Below are 17,643 nucleotides of genomic sequence, written 5' to 3'. Positions count from 1 at the left end.
AATACAAGTGAAATGTTTTTTGAATTATTTAAATCGGACGCTCCGTTCTCTTAAAAACTGAGTTACCGTTTTCGGTACTTTTTGCCCCGTATCTTCGGAACGGCTAGACCTGCCTTCGCCAAAAACTAATCAGCACGTCTCCTTATTAATACGAATCGAATGTTTTTTGAATTATTCAAATCGGTTGATCCGTGTTCCCGAAATCGTCGACGAAAATTTGTATCCGCACATACATACACACACTACATACATACATACATACATACATACACACACACACACACACACACACACATACATCCATTTTTTCTAAGGTATGCCAAAATGTTCAGAAACCTCTGAAACGTAAAGATATATAAAAATTTTCATTTTTGATTTTTTTGCGATTACTATAACTTGCCCTACGGGAAGTTAAAAATTGTGAAACTTTCCACAGGATTTAATTGTTTTCTAGGTTTTATGAAAATTATGCAACTTATGCAAAATTATAAGAAAAGGAGTAAAATTTTGTAAAACATTCGTAGCTTCAAAATATTTATATATTATATTATTTTAATATAATTTTAACAAGTTAACAATTAAAAATAATTTGTGATAATATATATATATATATATATATATATATATATATATATTGTTCATCTTACTTAATCAATAAGATCTAGAGCAGTGATTCCCAAAGTGGCAAGCATGGATCCCTAGAGGTCCATGGGGTTGTCAGCAAAAATAAAGGGGGTTCAGGGGGTTGTCAGCAAAAATAAAATTTTGGGGTTTGGAAAATCTTGGCAATATTCTTTGCGCCTTTTAAACCATTATAGTATTTCCGGAAACTGGAGATAAAAGACGTATAAGTAACCAGTAGAAAGGATGTTTAGCGTTGTTACTAATCCTCTAACATAAAAAGATGTAGACTGGACTTTATCAGCCGAGGGATGTAAGATTAAGCCTTACAAAATTGTTGTCAAATGTTGATAATTAAACATTTACTTTTAGCTTACTTTATTTTTTGTTATTACTTTAAATTCAATTAATAAATATTTAAAAGTAATATGTATTTTTGCAATAAGTATTAAGTCATTAATTTTAGTACAGCTAAAAATTTATAATATATATATATATATATATATATATATATATATATATATTAGTTTAATAGGGGGGCCATGACCAAGCCCAAAGGGTCCACAACAGAAAACCTATGATCTAGAAGATGCAGATTTTTTTGTTCGAATTATCTTATAAGTATTCTGCCTCTATAAATCATAGATAGATCTATTTGTCTTGAATACATAATATTGATCTTTTGCTATAAAAAGCTTTAGATATCTTCACTGACGCTCTCAAACTAATAATATTAATTTTCTTAACGTACAAATTGAATGCTTTAAGACTTTTATTCCCTATTCCGTTAACTTTTGAAAATCTGAATTTGATCCGGCTCGGTACATTCCGTATTTAACGAATTCAGAAGCAATTAAAATTAAGAATAGTTATGAAACATGTATTGTTTAAGAAATATTTTATTTATAATATTAAGTCAAGAATACAAAGTAGATAACATTCTATTCTAGAGTCATCGTTAGAACAATAACAGCAAACGAAGATCAACCCGCCGCGGAGCGTGAAAATTATTCATAACTTGGACGATTCAATGTACACATTTTATGATGTGTGTGCTTTATTGCCCAATCACCAACGCATGAAATTCATAACGCTACGATTCCTAACTGTAATAGTAATGCAAATAGAGCGTGAAAATCAGTTGGTCAAATTGGACTTGATGCATTGTAACCGAATCGATTAGAATCGATCCCGATTTCTTACATCGTTTCGTAATGAACAATCGTCATATCATAACATTTAGTTCAATAGACAGCGACCAACTCGCTTATTTTTTTTTGTGGCGATTATATTAGAAATATATCTGAGTAACACGAAAAGCAAGTTTCACTTGGGATTGTTAAGATCTATGACTTCAAGCGGAAATTTGATATAATGTTGCCTGATATCGAGCTTGGCTGAGATTGCAATCAAACCCACCAAACCCTCAAACAAATTTGCTCTAGCCCACGTCCTTAACCACTTACGCCGCGACGGTCTCGCTTAGGAGGGTATTCTAGTGTAGAGCGATGAATTTTAGGTCATTTTTAAAGTATCGTAAAAGAAAGCAATTAATGTTTTTACTATCCATTTTTACCACTTATTTATTAATATTATTAAAATACAAAACAAAAATTAAAAAATAAAAAAGTTGAAAATTGTAAAAACTGGCAGCTGATGAAGTGGGTGGTCTCAAAAAATTGGCACCTCAGTGTTGACATGATTTCAGCCCTCTTAGCCATCGGAAATGCAAAAAATATAAAGATTATTAATCCACAATGATGTCGCAATCGCCCGAACTAGCGATAAGTAAGCTTTTTTTACGAATTGGCGACTATTTGAAAAAAAAATGTTTTTTTTACTGTTTTTTTGAGTTTCTCGAACTTTTCAAAAATAGTAAAACTTGGAATTTGGGGATAATCCTAGTTCGGGCTATAGATAGGTCTATAAACAAGACTCTCTGAACATTTTAAGTGAATCGGTCGATTAAAACTCGAGAAATCGTGTCAACAGTACTGAAAAAGTCTGTTCTGAGAAAAACGCATTTAAAGTTTTGTTATCTCCCAAAATAATTCAAATTTTCAAAAACCAGTTAAACTTTAAAAATATGAAATTTAAAAAAATCGATTTTTTTGAATTTCTTCACTAGAATACCCCCTTAAATATTCTATTTAAATTTAAGTAACTTGTTCAAATATAAAAATAATTGGAAAAGTTCAATAAAACAGTCTTTCTGGTTAATGAAACTAACTGATTAACCAATTGTTGAAGAAGTAATAAGAAACATAAGCAAGAAGTATCGTCATAAACTTAGCCATCATCAAAATCCACAAATTGGAGAAGTTAAAAAAAATACTAGCCGGTCGAAGAAAAAGTGGACAACAGATTTGTAGAGAAAATAATATTTAACATTGAATAATTTCTAACAGAATATTTTTTCACTGAAAAATGCCTACATAAAATTCAATATGAGCATATATACTTATAAAAATAGATTTTATTTTGCTTGATTGTTTATTCAAAATAATAACCATAGTAAAAATAGTGCAAAAGTTTGTAGCTTGCAAAGAACACGCTCGGGGTGGTTTTTTTTAAATATAACAAAAATAAAGTACAAGAAAAAAATCAAATTTATATAAATTAATTTAAATTTTATCTGAAATTAAAAATAATATTATTTTTACTTCAATGTTAGAATTTTCAAAAGTAATTTATCTTTCTACTACGAGAAGCTCAATTAGTACTATAATAGCTCATTTTTCTCTTCTATTAAAAAATATGTCACTGTAAAATTAGCATGTGCTGTATAATTTTATTAAAATATGTGCCAAGCTCGTACACCTTATATATTCTTAGATATTATCATCTATGACATTTTACATCGTAGCCACCACGCCGCGTTATGTGGACGCAAGAAGTAAAACTTCGTGCCATAAAGTTACCGTGCATGAGCGTATCTGATGTTACTACAAGATATTCCATTGTTTATTGAATATATGTCAGTATTTTATAAGAAAGAGTCAGTATTTTATTCGACAAGACGCCACTATGATTGTATTGAGAAGACAGAATTACATACGCTCTTTAGAAGAGATTACCCAAAAAAGGAAAACCATTTTTTCATATAAGACAAAGAAAGCACATGTTGAAATATTAATTGATTCAATATAATAATTAAAAATATTGGAACCTTAATCAGATTCTGAAAAACTTATAAATATTTATATAAAACACAGAAATAACAATGTAGAATGCTCTTTTTGTATGATATACATTACAATTACTTTATCAATTTATAATAAACATGAAACCAGGTGATAAATTTATAACATTGGTGATTGGTGTTTCGTTTGTATTTTACAAAATACGTACTTCTGCGAGTAAAAATTAAATATTAGTTTAATATTACTATTTTTTTTTAGACAGCAATCTAAACAATTTATGCTTTACGAACTGTTGTGTATTAGATTGCAACCTATTAATTTACCATTTCTCTATCTGATGGGAATTTTTATTATTTTTTTATCCCATATTGATGATGAGATTTGTATTGCAACAATGCTCTTGAAAAGCAATTTTTATTTGTTATCGTATTGAAGAAATCACAATTACTTGATATCAAGATTGGTTGGTAGACCATGATTTTGCCACGAAGCCGGGTAAATAGGAACTTTAAACGTAAATTAAGTTAAAAAAGCAATTTTACAAGAGATAAATTGAATACATGGTTATTCCAAATTTGTTGATGCATATTTCTTACGAACTACCAGATCAGGCTTATATACAGTGTTATCTCTGTAAAAAATGTACCCATATAATTATTAATTTGCATTTGTTGAATAATGTAGCTATTATTTCGTAAAATTCCTTTAAAATTCAAAATTAAGAATTGGACCTGTTTTTCCCTACGCGTCCCATTTTACCCCGCATTTGGGGGTAAGTAAGGGTGAAGTATGAAAAGAGCTATTGAAAACATACTGAAAAAAAGCAATTTTACAAGAGATAAATTGAATAAATGGTTATTCCAAATCTGCTGATGAATATTTCTTACAAACTACCAGATCAGGGTTATATACAGTGTTATCTCTGTAAAAAAAGTACTCATAAAATTTTTAATTTGCATTTGTTGAATAATGTAGCTATTATTTCGTAAAATTCGTTCAAAATTAAAAATTAAGAATTGGACCTGTTTGTCCCTATTGGTCCCTGTGCGTCCCATTTTACCCCGCTTTTGAGGTAAACAAGATCAAGTGACAGTTTTTGAAAAACAACTAAAAAACACATTTCTGCAATGATAAATTAGTTGGGATTTTGGCTGAATCATAGATAAACAAGTATAAATAGAGAGTAAAGCGCATTTGTTACAGGTTTACCCCCCATGGGCTGAACATAGTCAGATAGTTATTTGTTTGATATGTGTTCTATGTTGTGATGTAATTAGTTTGGTTTTCACAATATAATAGCTCAAAGTCAATTTGGACTTTCGAGCCTCGCCTTGCTCTATTAGCTCTGTAACTCGTAGTTATTTGGCTCTGATGGTTATAACTCAATAAAAAAAAAGATCCTTACACTTATTTATCACCGAGTTGAATAATTCAAATAAACCTTTGTAACAGTTTTTATATTAATAAACATAAAAATTTCGATTGCACGAGGTATGCAAAATTTCTTTTCATTTTTCTTTTGCATCTTTTCACCCGGTACGTGTCCTCGTCCAGGAATTTATGTCACGTCAATCGCATCGGCAAAAGAGGAACATCGGCGGAATTTTGATGTTTGCGATGTTAATCAATTAAGCTCCAGCTTATTAAGCGTCACCGTACGCACTTTGAGTCGCCTTAATGCGAATGAGGCCATAGCGCCTCATGGGTTCATACATAACCGTAAACGTAATATTTGCTTCCTGTTCAGTGCATGTCGTTAAAAGTATGCGAGATATCGCATACTTATGTGTGTCACGTACCCAAACGTAGACACTTTTCAAAACTGCACTCGACTTTTCTGAATGCAACGTCCGAATACACTGCTAGCTAACAATAATTCACAAATCGAAGCTCTGGTGGCCTGGATAATAAGCAATCATCAAAACTAAAGATAAATTCGTAGTCCATCTTCATGTATCGCTAGAATTCTTCCACGGTTCCCATTTTCTTGCAATTGATTTAATTTTTTACAACTCGGAATTTATTTTAGCATGGTTGTTACTTTCAATTAAATACACAAAGCTTTCTTCGGTATCGATAAAATATTTTGAAGTTGGATGCAAAATCTTATGTGTAACAATTGTACAATGTTTTATATTCTTGGCGCTCTATATTTTATTAAATTTTTGTTTTTTCCTCTTTTTATGTAGTTTTATTGTTAACATTGTTCTTTATTTATAATACATTGCTTTCTATCATCAAAATTTGTCATAATTTGTTTTATTTTTTTCTATATTTTATTAGATACGATTAGTCTAGACAATTATATTACTGCAGTTTTATTAATTTTAATGTATATTCTTCGATTATCTAAATTCTTATCAACTTATATTTTGTACTGATATTTTTTAGTTCCATGAATAAAGTTCATAGATTCGATCAATTGTCAACGAAATATACTACAAATTATTTGCCTATTTTATAAAGTTTTTAAATACAGTAAAATGAATAATTTAACTATATGTGATACTACTCTGGAATATCATCGGTCGATGATAGGAAATATATAAAAAAACAAAAATACAAATATATATATATATATATATATAACTGAATCGAAAAAATCATCTTCAGTATTCTAAAGACTTATCGGATCATGTAGTGCTACTATTTTTTAATTTTGTTATTATTCATTAAGAATTTAACAGTATGCGTTTTTCATTATATTTATTTATTATATGAAATTATTATGAACTACAATAAATTTGAAGTATAAAGATTATTATATAATTTAAACAAAATGATCATATAATTACCAATTTAATTAATATTATTGTACCACACACCATATAAATATGATACATATTTATAAATATGTATACACATATAAATATATATATATATATATATATATATATATATATAAGTGTAGAGCTATATTATTTACGACATCAGCTATAAAAAAATATTTTATTATCGTTTTCAATTTTAATCACCAAAAATAATTACTGCGATCTGAACGTAAGTAAAACTTGAAGGATTTGTATTGTTATTTTTACTTTATTATGTTAATTATATATTTTGAATATTTAAATTATTTCTCACATTTGTCAAAAATTTTACAAGGCTAAAAACATTAGATTACTAAGCTACTATTTGTTACAATGCACTAGTATTACTATTTAAGCTTTTACTTTTGACGTTAAAATGCCCTTGAATAACAACATGTACTTTCATTGTATGATATTGTAACTTCATAAATAAATTGTTGATGTCATCTTATTATGACCCTAATATATGATTAAGAATATAATTAAGAACTTAATTGACTAGTCAAGAAGCACTCTTTCGACTAATGACATTCTACCAAAAACCTACTTTGTATATCTAAGTTTGATAAATTAATAATATATATTAATAATATTTTCAATTTGATATATTAAAAAATACTATAACAAACGCACAGATAAGAAAAGTTTCAACGACAATATGAAAAGTTAGAAGTTATTAACAATAATATGGCAATTTTTATAAAAATTAAGGAATACTAAAACATTAGTGAGATCAATATCTAAATCAACAATATTTAACAAATATTTAACAATATTTAACAAATATTCAACATTTTTATATACAGATAATAATTATGGATATATATATATATATATATAATATAATATATATTAAATAACAGTGATAGTTTTTTAATATAAATAAATGTAATATATTTTCAATAGTATAACCATTTGTTATATTCGAAAACAATATTGTTCGAAGTGTTTTAACATCGCAGCTGACCAATAACGAGAAACATTAATTCTATTAGAGATGTGTTTATTTTTAGAGCTTATGACTTAAGAAACACAATTAGACTTTGCATCGCAAATTCATAACCAGAGAACAAAATATAATAGTCATTTTTGAGTATCATATATTTTTATTACATTTTTTATCAATGATTCATTAATCAATTACATTTATAATATTATAAATGTTTGCCAAATATGTAGGATTATTAATAAATTTAAGTTTTATAATATTAATGGGAAATGCTTACATATTACTTAAAAAAACAATATTGTCAAAATATAAAATTTGTGTTTTAGTTAAATATTTTTTTTAAAATGTTATTTCACAATTAATTGTTGATAAGGAATGCACCACCTAACAAGCTAAAACGTGTTCATGATAAGTTTCAAATCATTTTCTGAGTAAAAACAGGATTTTGTACAAATCTTCTTAGTTCATTGTACTCGTACTCAGTGAACGCGGGAATGAAACACTCACAATATTTTTTCAAATAACTTAAAGTTTCCGATTATTGCTTTTAGTTGAGCGCAAAAGAGTTCATTAACAATAAAATGGATCATAAAAGTAGTACATAAATTAGCTCATAGACATTTCTATGCCTTCGAGTAACTTTCAAAGAATCTGTGGGAACATTAATTGTTGCAAGTAATGCAACGCACGTTACACCTCGCTGGCACGATGTTCCGCAATTAATGATATTTTCAATATTAATAATATATTATTTATCATAAAATGAATTCTTTCATAAAGATATCATAGTAAAAATATTATCGGTTGGTTAATCAAATCTAAAGGTTAATCAAAAATACCATCGGAATTAGACGTTGTAAATTTTGAAATTCAATCTCTTCACCGGATTGTAGTAAAATAAAATTAAATTGATAGATAACCATATTTTAATCATTTTTGATAATAGTATGAAAATGTTATGTTAAATTTTACTAAGAGCTTATTAATCAAATCTAATGTAGGTCATAACCGGACTCATCTTTTAGGTTCCGTACGACCATAGTTTAGCAATTTTTGAAAAAAAATTCTCTATGTCAAAAAAATTCAAATGTTCAGTTATGACTTTTATCTGGCTAAACAAAGCATTTTTCTGATCACAGTTACCAGCGATATAAAAAGCTCAAGATAAATGTAAAATTTCGCGTATTTCCTTTCAAACGTTTTTATATTTTGAAAAATAAACTTACCACTTGCGCTTCCTACTCCTCGAAACAAACTCAGCCTTGAGATATGCACAAAATCCAATATCTAAAAGCACTAATTAAAATATAAAATCACCATGCACAGCGTGCGAACAATTCCAGTCTGCACGATCCCGGCATATGTGTTAAGATTTTTTGAACCGATTATATATTAAATTCGCACCTTTTTCGAATAAATGAAAATCATACACTTAGAATGAAATGAGAAAATTTCTTCTTATTGAATTTGGTAGTAAAACAACACACTTTTGGATGTAAGATGAAATTTAGAGTTGTTAATCGCGTTAAGCCACCGCGTTGGGCATGGTCGCGCTACTACTGACCGGAGGAAACCAAGACGCTTACGCGAAGCCAACAACAAGAAAAGCAGGTAAGAACGTTGCTTGCGGGAACGCCGACCTCTGAAGAGCCAGTGGCGCGCGGAAACCTAATTTCGAACCCGAACATCAAAGGAAAAAAATAATGACTTGCCTTTAATAATTCTCTTTGTAAAAAAACTATTATTCAACACTAAATAATGATCCAAATGTTATGAATTTCGCATTATTAAATTTTACATTTAATTTTCGCTTTACTTTTAATAAAGATGGATAACTGATACAAACCTAAAAATTCATATATATATAGGTGGTATATATTATGTCTCAACGTCGACCATACTTGCTACCGTCACCTATTTCAGAAAGGTACAACAATCAATTCATTCAATTCAAAAATATTAAAAAAAATATGTGAAACATGTATGGCAATACTATAGCACAACAATTATATGACTGTGATCAATTTATTGAATAAATAAATTTCTATAAATTTTATTTATGGTTTACTTCATTGACTTATTTTAATTGAACATAAAAAAAATATAATTTAAAATATGTTCGGAGTAATGAATCGATTTTCATATATTTAATATTCAGTTATAGGTACAATAATAATTATTTTATTTATTTATTTGAACAGCGATCAGAACTTAACAGTTCTATAAGAGTTGCTTTTTAGATGGCAACACGAATCCATCTCTATTTGATAAATTTTATTATTATAATTTTTCTCTGAACTTATTGGTAAAGGCTTTTTTCACTATGAAGCATATTGTCATCAATATTTTCAAGTGAAAACCGATGTCACTACTGCTAGATATTAGGTTGTTCAAGACTGGTATCAGACCAGCAACTTTCACAATGTGAAAATAGGAAACCTTACATTGTAAGACCACTTTACCAAGGTAATATACCGCAAATGGTTTAAATAGAATTTTTGGAGAATTTTCCCTGCTGCACAACATCAGGCTGCCATAATATTTCGGGGTAATAAAAAAATGTTACCCAACTGCTGCCTTACAGGAAATATAAAATATTTATTATAATTTCATTGTCAAATCGCATTGGACATTTATTATTATTATTATTATTATTATTATTATAATTTTATTTGATCATGTATCTACAAGAGATATAAAATCAATTGCATGGCTTAGAATTGAACAAAGAAAGAAAAAGCTAAGATCTGCATCCAGTGATGCAGTTCTTTACAGTATAATATGGATTGTCAAAAGAAAAGAAAAAGAAAAATAGAAATTAGTACTTATTATTAAGCCTAAAACAAGTCGTTGGGGTAGTTTTTTTTCAGTCTTCTGAATTGGATTGGTTCCAGCAGCTTTTTTGCAAGGTTATTTGGGTGAAAGGTGAGCCTGTTACGATACTTTAGACAAAGTCTAGGAATCTCGTCTCTAATGAATGAGACACCCAGTTCATCATGGAGTAACCAGTTGGGGTGTATTTTGGTGCGTTGGCAATTTGCCTAAGCATTTTATTTTGGAACCTCTATAAGATCTCAACATTTGAGTGACTGGCCGTGTCCCAGAGCTGAATGCCATAGGTCCAAATGGGTTTAAGTATTGATTTTTATATCAAAACTTTATTTGGCATCGACACTTTAGATTTACGACCCAGCAACTAATATAGTTGTCTTTGCAAATCGCATTGGACATAATTTCGAAAATTTTGGAGTGTATCGTTGCATCCGGGCTTCAAAGGGTAGTATATCGATAACCGGTTCTGCAGATAGAAATTAATACTTTCCGTACGTCTATGGGTTTTCCTACCTTTAAAGCACTGTGGAGGGACCGAGTAGGAAATAACAGAGCCGCATAAGCTCGTCCGTGTATCGGAGCGAGACTGAGAGACTACGATCACGCCGTCCGCCGTCCGAATACGTGCATGGCTTACGAATGTACAGGTGACTGGTACAAGAATGTGGAGGTATAACCCATATAGCAGGAGTTCACATTTTGTTCTTATAGGTACTCAGTAAAGCCATTGCTTATGTGGACGACGCTAAGTCAAATTCCACGTCTACTTGGATTGCTTACTTATTTGGTTAAACAACGGACGCACGTATTATTGAAAATATTCGCTCATGTACCGGTCAAAGCTTTATTACGAGGGAGTACCGGTTAACAAATAACTCGAAGATTATCAATTTATATATTAATAATACAGCAATAAATATATAAAAATGGACATATAGTAAATTTACATGATTACAAATCATTTTAATTGATTGATTTACTCATATATATATCATATTCATTCAATATCATAGTGCAAATAAAAGTCTGTTCATATTTTCAAATAGAATATTCTTTCAACTCAAAATACTATCGACACACACAGATATATATATATATATATATATATATATATAGTAGATTTTCAGCACATATTTTATTATTTTGTAAATACCATATACCGTACAGTACCATATTCTCAAAACATGGATTATTGATATTTCGTTTTTAACACTAATATTGACAAATTGTAGATCCTTTGTTGCTACCAATAATTTTTCAATCTCGATTGTTATAGTTTTTTAATTTTTTTTAGTTTCCACTGAATGAAATGAAAACAAATTTTTCTTTACCAAATATTTCAGTCAATAATATACTGCATCATTCAATTGTAAAATAGTACAAATGACAGGGATTTAACTCAATTTTCACTTATATTAAAATACATATTTCATCCCGTTCGATTTTGTATGTATTTTTGCATTTCGAGGTCAAAAACAAAAAAAATAAATATAGAAGATGCGTCATCGTTCGTAAGGCAAGGACACAGATATAAAACCGTGGGTAAAAACCCCCAACCAATGATATAATTCAAAGATGGCTTTACATTAATTAGTTACGTACTTTAGAAGGTGTTCTTAATTCTTTATAATCTTAATAAATACTTATAATTCAATTAGACAATGCAATAACGTTGAAAATCACTGATCAATTATCGTGATCACAATTTACTTAACAAAAAGAACTATTATCATCATCATCATCATTATCTAATTTATATCTTATGTAATTAAAATAATTCGTTCAACTGCTTTTACTGGTTCCTACTGTGAAACAAATTAAATCAAACACATACCAATATTATTTTAATCATAAATATCATTCACGATTTCAATTGTACATGGCTTGTATTCCTAATATGAATTTTAAAATTTATTAGTCCAAACAACTTCTAATTAAATAGAAGCAAAAACCATTTATTTTAATTGAAAAAACTGTACTAAACTTTGCAGTAAATGCTACCTAATTTCACGAAACTGCTATTATTCTTGATCGAACAGCCTTTCTGCGAAGAGATTTGTGTGTTCGGTTAGGAAACAAAACTGAAAGCACGCACATAAACGGAGACTATGATGAGAGGACGGTAATGAAACCTTGTCTGTAATTCTAAAAGTTGCAATACTATAAATTTATATTTCTGAAGCTCGAAGCAAAATAATCCTACGTTTGTGGGCATAATGTTCGTTTTACTTGACCGTAAAAAGTGGAATGTTACTAATAGTGCATATTGATTGTTCGTTATCAGATTTTACGAGTATAGTTAGATAAATAACGCATGCACAATTGAATGAAGGTAATTAAATACTTGCATGCATTAAACCTTCAAATATGCTAATTTCATACATTTTTTAGGTTAAATTTTCAAAGGTTTATTTAGTGTTAGAGCGCATTATATTATAAATAATATGTAATAAAAAGTATTTTTTATATAAATTATAATCTACATATTTATACAAAAAAAGATCCACATAGAAAAGAAACCCCCACCTTCTACTCGGGACAGTTAATAAATCTGATTTTGTAATATCGACAAATTAATGATTTTCGTAGATAAATCATAAAGTCTGAAGTATAAATTTTAGAACCCAATCCAATTTGCTGTAATGCACGTCATTTATGCAAATAATAATCTCCTCATTTGATATCAAAGAAGTATCGAACCACCACGTCCTTTGAAATTAAGTCTGTTAGTTTATGTGGTTAAATCAATTTAAGTTGGGCGACCAAATATTAGAAGTAAATTATGGAGATTCTTTGGATAAAATATTTGTTTTGTTTCATAATGCATTACAATTTGACAACATTAATTTCAAAATTTGATTGCCTTTATTGCAATTGATAGAATTACGATTAAGTGGAAATCATTAGATTAAAACAAATCAACCTATAGAGCCAGTTAGTCTCAGTACATCACTAGAATCGTTCAGCAATATATTCCTGGTCAACTATTATTAAAACAAAGTTACGTATAAATAGTACGAGTTTTCAGAAAATAAGGCAAAGCCACAAGGTTGCAAGGATGCAAATGATTTTGAACACAAAGTTGTAATTGCTGATGCAGATTCTAAAAAAAATATTTCAAAAATCCAGATTACAGGATTATCAGAAGAAAATATATATTGAACCAAAACGCTTGTTTTTTTTGTAATTGTTGTTTGGATTGAAAATTAATAAAACACAAACCGTTTCTCAAAATTGCTCTTTATCTGAAATTTAGATCTGCTCTTGGAAAATTTGTCAACGATTATGGCAATACCATGAACAATTTGTAACATTTATTTAATAACATGTAATTATCATCAAGTTTATGATAACTCAGATTTCTTTTATTTGATAATTGCTCACAAGGCATTGACGGATGTTGCACCATTTGCGCAATAGCACATAAATTATATTTTTCTCGTAAAGCAAATGCTGTAATTTGCTTATAATTCTTTGCACCTGTTCAGAAGCGTTGACACCTTATTCTTATTAGGGTCATAATATTATTTTATATATTCGTAAACAGCCATAAATTTTACCTAAACTACAGGTGGTAGTGAACAGGTAGGGCACAAACTCAATGTACAATTGCGCGAGTAGGAGCCATATTTCAAAGATTTATCCTTGGTTCCGCACGTACTAGTTTTTAAAACAGTATATTTTTAGTATGGGATAGTCATAAAATGTTCACACCTTTTTATTTTTATATTTATATAATATATATAAATATACTAACAAACCTTATGCAAACTCTTTATTATATTCATTTGTTGTTTCTTTTTTATATCATACGATAACGATAATGACATACGATTAACATATTAAAAATTGGTTTATTATAATTATTATGAATATAATTTTATAACGATTGCATAGTTATATGTTATATAAATTAAATCTTATTTTACAGTTTGTGATTTTAATTAGCACTAGATAGTTAAAAGTAGATATTTTAATTATTTATTTGTTAGTATAATCATATGTATATTATACTTAATTGCTTATATAATAATTTAACTAGCTTAGAAATATGATATTTCTTTTTATATTGTTATAAAAGATTTTAAAAATAACTATCAATAATTTAGTTTGATCATAATACATATCTTGTAAAGTATTGTGTGATAATAAAATTCATTTTTTATGTTCATTCGATTTGTTAACTTCTCGAAAGAGTTTATGTTTTCGCCATAAAATCCTATTTTCTAATTTTATGTTTTCTCGACGTTTCAAGCGATTCTGAATCAAATGAGACCAAATTTGGAAAAAATATGTGTGTGTATGAGCGGTTTTTTGACCTTCCGTCGACGTTCTCTGAAAGGCGGCTTGACCGATTTCAAAATTTTAAAAGCCATTCGATGTAACTCGATAAAGATTGGTGTTTGTCAGATTTACGCGACGTTCACTCAAGCCGTTTTTTGTTAATAGCAGAAAAGTGAAAAAATTTCGTCCACGTTTTAGTCCACAATCCTGAAACATTCTAAAAATTCAAAAGCCGTTCTTATTGGAAATCGATAAAATCATATAAAGGACTACGTACATGATATATGTTATCGTGCCAGTATTTTCTTATATCAGACACTTAATATTTCACAAAATAATTTATTAGTTTCTTAAAAAATGTTTCAACGTTTTTCTATGAAAATAAACATGGCGATAAAGTTCATGCGCTAATATAAACAATCCAATTAAAATTAGTTGAATAATATAAATTCATTAATATTTGGAATAAAAAGCTACAATTTTAGGACATACAAGCACTATAGTGTAAAATAGTCTGGGCACTATATTTATTACAATTACAGATGATTTAAATATATTTGAGAGAATTCAATTGGAAATCGTAATGTTCAGATTTAAGTGAAAGCAAAAACTTCATTTTTGAAATAAACAGTTGAAAACTCTATCTAAATATTTAAATGTCAATTTCAGTTGACTAAGTCAATTATTACTTCTCTTGGAAAGTTTTTGCAACTTGCCTTAAGGCAAAATGCCACTTGCAGCTAGTTTAATAAATCATCTGCTGTATAACTTCTGGAAAGAAACGCAAAATAATTACCTTTTGTGTGTTTTTAACTGATTGATAATTTAGCTAATTTTAATACGTCGCTTACTATGATAAAACTCATTTTATGACAAGTGTTATATTGTATCTATTAAAATCTTTATTTTGAAGTACATAATTTGAAAATGTTTGTAAATAAGTCTGAAGATGTGCCCGATTTCGACAAATACAAAGATGAGCATCCATCAGATATGTCTGTCAGTCATCCTTTTGAAGTAAGCCAGCAGTCACAATCGATAAGCATAGAAATTGTAAATGGGCATAAATGGTTCGGAAAAATGTGTTTCCGCAAAAAAGTATTAAACGGATTCAACATGAAGGTACCAGAGAACCACTTGTATTGCCTCATAGGGCCAAAATGTTGTGGCAAAACTACCATACTAAGGGCAATGGCCGGGCTGCAGCCGCTCGACAAGGGCTTCATTGAATACCGCGGACGGTGTTTACCTATTTTAGAATCGAGTCTCATTGGTTATATGCCACAGGAGCATGGCCTACACTCGCGTCTTACTCTGCGAGAGACCTTTAAGCTTCACGGAGGTTTATTGGATATGGCCCGAGAATATCTCCAAGATCGAATATTCGTAGTCATGCACCTCATGCAATTACCCGATCTCGATCTCAAGATATCGGATATGACTTTCGATCAGCTATGCCGCACTAGTTTTGCGCTGGCGTTCTTACACGAACCGGATTTTCTTCTCTTGGACGAACCCACAGTTGGTTCGGATGCTACGCTCAGAAACGAATTTCGCGCCTGCATGAGAGGGCTGCTAACAAACAGACGCACGAATGTAATTATGACTTCTCACGACTTCGACGAAGCTTATTTCTGCGACACGCTGGGATTGATGCGCGATGGATGCATGATAGCCGAAGGGCCGCCGAATGCCATAATAGAAGCACTAGGAGCAAAGAGTATCGTCGGAATCTTTTACATTACCTCGGTGGGCAGGGGGCACACTGATTACAAGAGGTTGCTCAGTGAATTTGGACACGGCGGAATAAACATAGGATTTGGCGAGCGATTGCATGTTCCTAAATTTGCACCCGTACGGCATATTCCTCCCCGAATTTCGATTATCGTGCGATTGATCTCTGCAAATTAAGGATTTTGACTCGGCAAATTATTCGTGCTTTAGCTTTATTTATACTACCGGCTGTGTACATATTTCTGTTCGGATTATCTGTTGGACCATCACCATCGTACATAAAGCTGTCTTATATGGAACAGAAAAAATTTCTAAGTTATAAGAATTATAACAATGAAAGCTACAGTCTTGATGGCTATCATAATTTTACCTATAATGATATTATCCAGAATACATCCACTGGGCCAAATCTACTTTTATCAAATCTTGTTCTAAATGGTTTAAGTAAACGTTTTGATATGCTGAAAGAAGTAGAAAGTGTTGTATCCGGCAAAGAATCGGTTGCTCGCGATGACGCGCACGCTTTTCTGTGGTTTCCACAAAGAGCAAACTTAACCGAACCGCACATTGCTATTTATTTACCGTCATACAAAAGATTGGACGGCGCCAGATCTAGAGCTGTACGTTGATCCTACGCGCTATATGATGCAAGAAGTAATAAAAGACACTGTCGTACAAGAGTTCCGAGAAGCGGCTAATACGTACTACACTCAAAATATCAGTCGACCGGATGACCCGGTGATAATTGATGGCTTTTCAAGAAAATTGAAGGACCAGAGGTAATCAAGTATTAAGGCAAAGTTGACGTTCATTGAGTAATTTCTTTTAACACCTTTCACCTAAATTAATCATCAGTAACTAAAGATTCAAAAATAATAAAAATTTTAATTAAATAAGATATTCATTTACAATTTTAATACCTTATTTGTGGTGGTATGCGAATTTCAATCATTCGAAGCCTTTATCAACCTGATTCGAATCACATTTTACTTGATTCGAATCAACTCGTATCAAACCAGAGATATAACTGCTATAATATGTATGAACATAAATTTTTAAAAAATATAATAAAATAATTTTAATAAGTTTAAGTACAATAAAAATAAAAGCTGAATTGAATCATGCGAGCCACTCGACTTCAATCGACTCATTCAAGTTACTCGCAACATCCGAATCAATAGAACTATTCGAGTTACTCGCTTGATTCGAATCCTTCAAGATACACACGTGATCCAAGTTAAATGGAATCATTCGAGTTACTCGCATGTAT

The 17,643-nt window shown here is 29.9% G+C and overlaps 1 protein-coding gene across 1 annotated transcript; it reads left to right on the top strand.

Annotated features, from left to right (window-relative positions):
- The first annotated feature begins 15,566 nt into the window (after window positions 1-15,566).
- On the top strand, window positions 15,567-17,002 carry LOC113375035 (nod factor export ATP-binding protein I-like). The gene is made up of 2 exons (XM_026614989.1): window positions 15,567-16,493; window positions 16,763-17,002. The coding sequence occupies exons 1-2, from the start codon at window positions 15,567-15,569 to the stop codon at window positions 17,000-17,002; spliced, it is 1,167 nt and encodes a 388-aa protein (XP_026470774.1).
- The last annotated feature ends 641 nt before the right edge of the window (window positions 17,003-17,643 follow it).

Source organism: Ctenocephalides felis, unplaced genomic scaffold, assembly GCF_003426905.1.
Source record: "Ctenocephalides felis isolate EL2017-DRISC unplaced genomic scaffold, ASM342690v1 CF-g0.4_SCAFFOLD_01886, whole genome shotgun sequence".
NCBI lineage: Eukaryota > Metazoa > Arthropoda > Insecta > Siphonaptera > Pulicidae > Ctenocephalides > Ctenocephalides felis.
This window is presented reverse-complemented; position numbering and strand designations above follow the sequence as displayed.

Bases quoted from the DNA above. Each gene is read 5' to 3' on its own strand.
- LOC113375035 (XM_026614989.1), top strand. From the start codon at position 15,567: ATGTTTGTAAATAAGTCTGAAGATGTGCCCGATTTCGACAAATACAAA. The intron at 16,494-16,762 runs GTACGGCATATT...GATATTATCCAG, and splicing joins ATGTTCCTAAATTTGCACCC to AATACATCCACTGGGCCAAA.